Consider the following 9,112-nt stretch of genomic DNA (forward strand, 5'->3'; position numbering starts at 1 on the left):
TGTAGCAAAATTGGACATATTGCGCCAGTGTGCATGTCAAAACAAAACAAGAACAACAAACGTAATTCAGGTGATGAAAACAAGAAGAAAAATTACCGTCGTAAAAGTCACAACATTGGTACTGTTGAAACAATTAACAGTTTAACAGGTATTGTAAGAACTGAAAACAATAAGAATTACATTGACTTGGAAATTTGTAATAAAATTGTGTCTTTCCAAATGGATTCTGGTGCAACAGTTTCTCTAATAAATAAGCGAACATTCAAAACTCTAAATTGCCCAAAGTTGTGAAAATGTACAAAAACCTTATTTGGTTTTGGCAAAAATGAAATTCCAGTGCTTGGTGAACTTTGCGTAAATATCAAATGTGGCGGAAAAGAAAGGGAAGTGGTAATCGTTGTCGTGGATGTCGAAAACTGTAACAATTTATTCGGTTTCGATTTATTCAAAGAATTCGGGTTTGATATTCAGCAAATTTGTAACATTACTGAAAGTGAATCACACAGAATTAGCGAGCTGTGTAAGAAATATGGTGATATTTTTGAACCCGCTCTTGGCACAATAAAAAACTTTAAGGTCAGTATTTTTTTAAAGCCAAATACACATCCGAAATTTTACAAAAGCCGACAAATTCCATTTTCGCAAATGTCACTTTTCAAGAAAGAAGTCGATCGATTGACAAATGCGGGTATTTGGAAACCTGTGAAGTTTTCCCAATGGGTTTCGCCTATTGTACTAGCGCCAAAAGCTGATGGTTCCATAAGAATTTGTGGGGATTTTAAACAAGCAGTCAATGCGCAAATTGACATTGAACAATATCCTTTGCCCATACGCGTTGTCTTTTCCATAAAATTAATTGCGGTCAACATTTTACAAAAATCGACCTTAAGGACGCGTATTTACAAATGGAACTCGACGATGAAGCAAAAACAATAATGGTTGTCAACACTCCACTTAGGTTATTCCAATACCAACGTTTACCGTTTGGGATTGCAAGCGCTCCAGCTATATTCCAAAGATATCTTGAGCAGTTACTTCAAGGTGTAGAAGGTTGCGGAAATTATCTCGATGACATCATCATCTCCGCACCTACATTTCAACAACACATCAGCCGCCTAGAACAAGTCCTTCGTATTTTGCAACAAAATGGTATCAAGTGCAAGCAAGAAAAATGAAAAAAAAATCAAATATAAGAGTCGTGCTCTCGCATACGTACGTTGACGGTACAGAAAGGCCTATTGCTTTTGCATCTAAAACTCTCGACATTCATCAACGACGATATAGTCAGATAGAGAAGGAAGGGCTAGCTATCGTTTTTGGAGTCAAGCGTTTCCATCAATATTTATACGGAAGGAGATTCACCTTGGTTACTGACCACAAACCTCTTGTTAGCATTTTTAATCCAATTCATCAGTTGCCGTCGATGACGTCACATCGTTTACAGCGATGGGCTGTAAACGATACCGAACATTATGGCTTATCACTATGATGTTCGGTATCGTGAAACTGCTGAGCATGGAAATGCCGATGCTTTATCTCGTTTACCTGTTGGTGAAGATAAAACTTTTGATCATGAAGAATCCTATTTCAACATCAATGAACTTAACACACCTATCGACGCTGAAATAATTCGTCAGCATGCCAAAAATGACCCAATTCTTCGCCGAGTTTATTTTCTCGTTACAAACGGTTGGCCTGAAAAGCTAATGCCTCAAGATGCTGATCTTCGATCATTTTTCAATCATCGCTTTGCTTTAATACTAAACAACAATTTGCTTCGCCTCCAGACGGAGTATAACCGGGTTGTCATTCCAGCCTCCCTTAAGCAGAAAGTTCTTAAACTTCTTCATGATGGTCATTGGGGAATATCGAGAATGAAGCAGCTAGCTCGACAACATGTCTGGTGGACTAATATTGACAAAGACATCGCACAATTAACTGAAAATTGTGATGTGTGCAAAATTGCAAATCCTGGTCACGCACGTGAATACGTAAGCTGGCCTGAAGCTGATCGACCTTGGGAGAGAGTACATATCGACTTTGCTGGTCCATTTTGTAATTCAATGTGGCTAATTTGTGTCGACGCTTTCTCGCAATTTCCGTTCGTTGTACAACTATCTACAACAACAACGGTTGACACCATATCACCATTGTCTTCTATATTTTCTCTGGAAGGTATACCAGAAACCATTGTAAGTGGCAATGGTCCTCAAATAACAGCTGAAGCATTCAAACATTTTTGCTCAAAACTTGGCATCAAACATATAACAACAGCGCCGTTTCATCCAGCCTCAAACGGGTTAGCCGAACGATTCGTCAGATCTTTTTAAACTGCTGTTAAGAAAAATATTGACGATGGATTGTCTCTCAAATTCGCTGTATCAAAATACCTTGCAACATATCGTGCAATGCCGAATGCTGAAGGTAAATCACCTGCAGAACTTTTACATGGAAGGCCTGTTCGTACCCTGTTGACTCAACTGTTTGAATCGTCTAGGAAGCACCTTGAAGCTTCGAAACGGAAAATGAAATTCAGTCTAAAGCAACCTGTCTTCGCTCGAAACTACGCAAGAGGGGAAAAATGGATAAAAGGAGTTATTGTGAAACACCTTGGTGAAATGGTTTAAAGAGTGAACACATCTTTTGGTTACATCAAACGTCACGGTAATCAGCTTAAAACTAGAAGTAGCTCTGACCTCTCTTCACAACCAATTTTTGAATTCGCTCCAAATTTCATCAATGCCACACCGCCTTCATCTAGCCAATCAACATTAATGCCTAGTGAAGAACGTTCTACCGAAGTAGTTCAACTTCGAAAAAGTTGTCGTATTCGGAAGGATGTAAATCGATTTGAATCCGACGATTTCAGGAAAACTTAAACTTTGTCAAAAATTAAGGGCGGAGAGAGTGTTATAATCTAGTATGTTTTGCATTAGTTTAAGCAATCTTAAGTAATGAAATGTAAACAAAATTTAGTTAAATATAAACTGTCAATCGTGTCGGTTGTATTTACTTCATAATCTATGTGTGCCAGTGAGTTACCGTAATTTGTTTTCGGTGGTGGTTTTGTAATAATTACAATGTATACATTGTAATATTTATATTTTTTTTAGGTTTTTAGTATAATTGTTATAAATTGTATTGTAGATAATTAATTCCATATGATTATTACAAATACCTCTTATTGAAAAGAAAAAAATAAAAAAACATAACAAATTATTGTTTGTGATGTATTGTGTTTGTAGATAAAAAAATTTAAATAATATTTAGGTCGTGTGCGAGTTAGGCTAAATTGCGTTCTAAATGAGCGAAATTCTAAGTTGTGTCGATAATACAGTGATGTGTCGATACTTAGCATATTTTCCAGGCTAAGTCGAGACTAAATCGCCAGGGCTGCCATTTTATTATTTTCATAAGATAATATTTTTATATGTGAATTTAAATGAATATATTATATGAATATAGAAATTTTCAATAATAAATAATTTTATTAAAACGTTTTGTTTTATTTGTATTAAAAAAAATTAATCATCATTATTAGAAAAATTTTAACCGAAAAGTTAATCACTGCGTGCATATATTTTTCATTATTTAATGACCATTTACAATAAATTTTATAAATATCTGTAATTTTTAAAATTTTTTTTACATTTACTTAATATTATAAACATTTATTTGATAAAATTTTATTATAGTGGTTGTTTCCAAAAAAATAATTGAATTTCTTTCGTTGACTTGGCAATATTGTTTTGGTAATTTTTGACATTTGAATAATTTTGTTTGTGTTCAACATTGTTTGTAAACAATTTATATATTGTAAAGGTAAAACAACTTGATCCACTTTAGCAGCTGTTATGCCTAATGTCCCTCGACAATTAATGCACACAGATTGAGTAATTTAAAATTACTAACTTTTCTAGAAAGTTGTTTCTTTATTTATACAAAATTATATTACAACTAACTTAACTAATTTCCTATCAAGGTTGAAATAATATGTTGTCAGTTATCGCTATTTTTAGTGGATTGTATTATTTTTTAATTATATTTTATTGTTTTTTTGCAAAAAGGTTCAAAAAGGGATACAAGGACGGAAGTCCCGGCACTTGGGATTATTCCTTCTGTCTTTTTCACATATATTTTCATAATTGTAATTAGATACGGTGCCTTGTATTTATAATCAGTAATACAATTTATCTATACAAAAGTATTTAAGGAAATAATGGAATTTCCCTTTGGATACTTAAATGATCAACAATGTCCTTTACAAACAACATCCGGTTGACGGTAACATTAGGTTTAGATTATTTATCATTTGAAATAAGCAACATTAAAAGCCGTTTTTGTTGCTTTGTCTATTGGTTTGTAAGACAAACTTAAATTGATAAATATGTGGATCAAATCTACATAACACAGCCAAAGTTAAAAAGTGCATAGAAATGTAAACCTGTCTTTAATTGGGTAGTTCATTTCACTGAGCTACCGATAAATAATGTAGTACAAAAAGCTGAACATAAAAAAGATGTTTTTGACTTTGTTAAAGAAGCCAATCTTGGAAGTTTTGCAATGTGGTCACTTTGATTGTGTACGTCCTTACTATCATTTAATGCAAATGGCAAACTTATTGATACAAGATGTTACTGACAATAATGATATTCGTATGCTGTTGTCTTCATAACAAATACAATTTTTGACTTACCTTTTAATTCAGATCTTGTAATAATTGTAAACACGGTTTTAGTAATTCATTATTAAATAAAATAAAATTTCATTTATTCAACACAATTATTTTTTATTTATATAAATTTTTTATATATAAACCTGGCTAGATTTAAGTTTATTTTGTGACAATAAATCTATATGATGGTGGCGTAAATAACTTCAAAATAAGGGTATCATTAGGACTGGTGGCCTGTAAAATATTAAATTTTTGCCTTAACGATATTATTTGTTTAAAAATATTGGTATTACTCTTTGCACCAGTTGCTTTTAATAATTTGTTTGTAAAATACATTGAATATTTTTTTGGTCTACAGTATGTTTTGAGTCGAGAATCATTGCTCTAATTTATGCAATTTCTGCAAACATTTTGTTGTTGAAGTCGAGATAAGTCCTTTGATTTATTGGATCTTACTTGATCCTTTTTTCTTGCGATCGGCAAAACTTTCACTAAAGTTTTTAGTGGCAATGGTTGGTTGATGATGAAGTCCGAGACAAAGTTAAGAATCCCACAGATTTTTACTGTACTGTGGCATCTTATGAAATTTTTTATTTCGAAAACGCAACTCAAGAGGTTTTGAAAAAATATTTAAGACAAAACATTTTTTATATTAACTAAAATCATCTATAACTGTAATAAAATATGTAGTAATAAGAGCAAAATATTAGAAACCAACACTTAATTTAACACACAACACATTTTAAGGTAGTCTTAAGATTGTAATTTCACAGTACTAAAATAAAGATCAAACAATAAACTTGGTATTCCATTATTTTCGCGAGCATAACACCATAATTTTATAATAGACAGTTTTTTCTCTGAATCCTTCTGCATGACTTTAGCGACAGTATGTTCTTGAGTAAAATGCGCACGACGCTCACGAAATGCGTAAATACCAGCTTCTATACAAACGCCTTTAACTTCTGCACCACAAGCTCCCGGTATAAGTTCAGCTATTTTACGCAAATTAATGCAGCGGGTCAAGTTAATTTTACGGGAATGAATTTTGAGAATATTAAAACGAGTTTCTTCATTTGGTGAGGAAAATTCAATTTGTTTTTATGATAGAATTATCCTCTTCCACAACAGCTTTAAATATTACGGAAGAATGTCCACTTTTGCATAAGAGCCCGCACTAAATATTCAAACTGATCATTTATGTTACATACTGAAATGATTTTATAATTACCTTTGGATAATCTTCTAAGAATTTCTTTGTCAATATCTTACGATAATTACTTAATTCAATTAATTCGAAAAATTGCATTAATAAAAATGCTTTATCAATTTGCTCCGCTATTGCAAAATATGTAAACAAAATACTGAAATCAAAACATATTTACAGCTGATATAATCTATCAAAATGTAACTCGCGTGCAGTGCAGTGTAAAAAATTCCCAAAAAAAAATCCCATTTGGTTTAGCATCAACTTAGCCTAACTCGCACAAGTCCTTAATGGGCATTTAACACACATTAAATTTATTATTATTTATTAATTCTATGTTTATACACTAAATATTTTATGTATTCTTCTGTAATGCTTGTATTCATATTCAAGCAAATTCATAATAATCAATAACAAAATTTATTTATTTTTAATTCAATTCATGTTTCAGGTTTCTTTCGCAAGTTAGGTTATCCGTGCCCGCGGATTACCAGACCAAAGGATCACAGGCAATGTCAATGTGATATGATTTTTGGTTTTAATCAAACATAAAAAATTAACAATTACTCCTTAAAAAAAGTAAAATAGAATTATATGCAAAAGCAACAATTTTTGAATCATAAAAAATCTCCAAAAATCAACATAAGTAAAAATTAAATAAGTTATGCGAAATGTAAGAAATATTTTGTGGATGAACGAAAAGTTTTTCTGCTGGGTGTGTATTATATCTATATAATTTCGATCTTTATTTATCAAAAACTCCTAGTTATTATTTTTTCACAAGTAACAAAACTAACATGTGGATTCTTCTTTATACATTATATGTCATCACTGGCCAGGGTTGCTAACAATGTGTATTCCAAAATTTTGCGTACACTCAAAAGAAAATTCATTTTTCACCATAGTTTACACTCATATATAACTCAAACTTTAGTGAGAGAAAATGTTTTCAACCTGGTCTTAAAGAAATTAAAAATTCACTGTCTTAAAACTGTAATAAGTATTTCTGTAAATACTAATAAAAGTGTTTTTAATATAAAAAAACAAAAAATATCCTTTTCGATAAAAAAACAATTCCAAAAATGAAAGGTGCATAAAGTATTAATTTGAAAATACCGCACGCTTTTTCGGTTTTTATTTAGTTTCTCTTTTCAATAAACTACTTAAACTGTTGACTCAGACAGCAGATAAAATTTAAAGCATTTGTGCATATATAAACGCAATAAAAAAGTGCTGGATGAAACAGCTATTATCCTATTAAAAACTGTTGTGTAAGCTTATAAAAAACAATGATAATTAAAACAAAGTAATAGTACTATATATAATTACCCTGGGCTAATGTCCACAGGTTATATGCGTTGTTGAATTAATATTTAGTTCGTCCATCGTCTATTTGTATTCTTTTCTTTTTTCAGTTTATCTTATAATTTTTAATTTTAACGAAACAGAAACGGTATAATTTAATTATTTTTTTTTTAATTTTAATGTGCATAACACACACTTGTCAAAAAGATATGATATAAGCACAAAAGCTTTTGCATTTCATTTTTAATTATTCAAAGCAATGTGAAGTGAGACGAAAGCTTTAGACGATCTGGACGGAGAAGAAAAGAAAAATAAGACTGCTACCAAGTTATACAAAATCATTTCCGAATGCATAAAGTAAAACTGGTCACTGGACAGCAACAAAGTTTCGATAAAGTCCGCCTATTACAGATATGCTTTTATAATACAATGATCCTCATACAGAGTACATAAAATAGATAGATAGATTAATTAGATTTTTTGAGGCAATAACTATTAAGTTGTCTGTTAATTAAAATTTAAATCCGATTCGAACATAGTGCAAAAATATTATATACGTGATTATAATAACTAATATAATGCTATAATGATGAAGAAATTTAAAATTCAAACAATTCAGAAGAACAAAAAAAAAAGAAATAAAAATAGTAATAAAAAAAAGGAAAACAGAAAATATATTAATACTAAAAACAGATATACATAGTATAAGAGAAATGGTACGTTAAAGAGAAAAAAAAATACACGTCACAATCACTCGCCACAATCTATCAGTACATCACGTGTGTATTGCAAACTTTCCTTTAAAAAGGCTACTAGTTTACGCAAGTTTGCACCGTTTAGTGAAGCATAGCATTCAGATGGGGTTAATATGGTTTTCGCCCAATGGAACCATCTAATTTCACACAGGATAGGACAGCGCCCCATGAGATGAATGATATCTTCTTTTTCATACATGTTGTAAAGGGTGCAGTCAGTATTAGTTGTTTGTACGTATGGAACATAGTTCAGCCTTATCAGTTCTGTCCTTGCCTTGAAAATTAATTATATCGTCGCGGCGTCAAACTTGTCATTGAAATAATTTCGATTGTTTAGATTATACTCCAACAGCTTATATGTATTTCTTGTACTGCTTACACGTGCTTGTCTTTCAAATTGGGTTCTCGAGCTGAGGTCAATATTTTGGAGTATTTGTGTTGGCCATTGGCGCCACAAAACTGTTTCAGTAGGATAAGGGGAGCTGCTGTATTCTTCAGCAAGTGCATCCCATTGAGAAACGAACTGCGATCTGGATTGAAGTAGATATTTTACGACGATTTTTGGCAGCCGGTGATCTTACATTTTCATTACTTTATTGATATAATCAAAATGCAGTTGTGATGTGAATGTATATAATATTGGCAGCCCCGATTCGAGATGAATTGCATAAGATGGTGTATTTTGAGGTAACTTAAAAATTTTCTTTATATAAAACCGCAGTAATTTTTCAGCATCATCGGAATGTTGATAGCCCCACACTTGTGCTGAGTAACATATAATCGATCTGACGGTTGCTACGAACATTTTATATTTCATGCTATGACACACATTTCTTCTACTAAAAAGTTGATTCCAGGTACTATTTAGTGCCACTTTTGAGTCGGAAAGTTTTTGTCGAGTGTGATTTGCAAAATTCATGTTCGACGTCATTAATACTCCTAAATATTTGAATTCATTTACTACCTCTAGTTTTACCCCATTTCAGTTCCAACTATCGGTTCTTGCTTTTCTACCTCTGTTGTCTTTCACAATCATTACTTTTGATTTATCGCAGTTAATTTGTAGACTCCATGTTTGACAATATTGATGCAGTGCGTTTATCATCTTCTGGAGTGTTTTGGCATCTTCTGCAAGTAATACCATGTCGTCCGCATACATTAATACTTTAA

At 31.8% G+C, this 9,112-nt stretch overlaps 1 protein-coding gene across 1 annotated transcript; it reads left to right on the plus strand.

The window, feature by feature from the left end:
* Window positions 1-1,472: 1,472 nt before the first annotated feature.
* On the plus strand, window positions 1,473-2,330 carry LOC119677138 (uncharacterized protein K02A2.6-like). Its single transcript, XM_038088405.1, has one exon. It carries the CDS (start codon window positions 1,473-1,475, stop codon window positions 2,328-2,330), a length of 858 nt encoding a protein of 285 aa, XP_037944333.1.
* Window positions 2,331-9,112: the final 6,782 nt, after the last annotated feature.

The sequence above is a fragment of the Teleopsis dalmanni genome, chromosome 2 (assembly GCF_002237135.1).
Source record: "Teleopsis dalmanni isolate 2A chromosome 2, ASM223713v2, whole genome shotgun sequence".
Classification (NCBI taxonomy): Eukaryota; Metazoa; Arthropoda; class Insecta; order Diptera; family Diopsidae; genus Teleopsis; species Teleopsis dalmanni.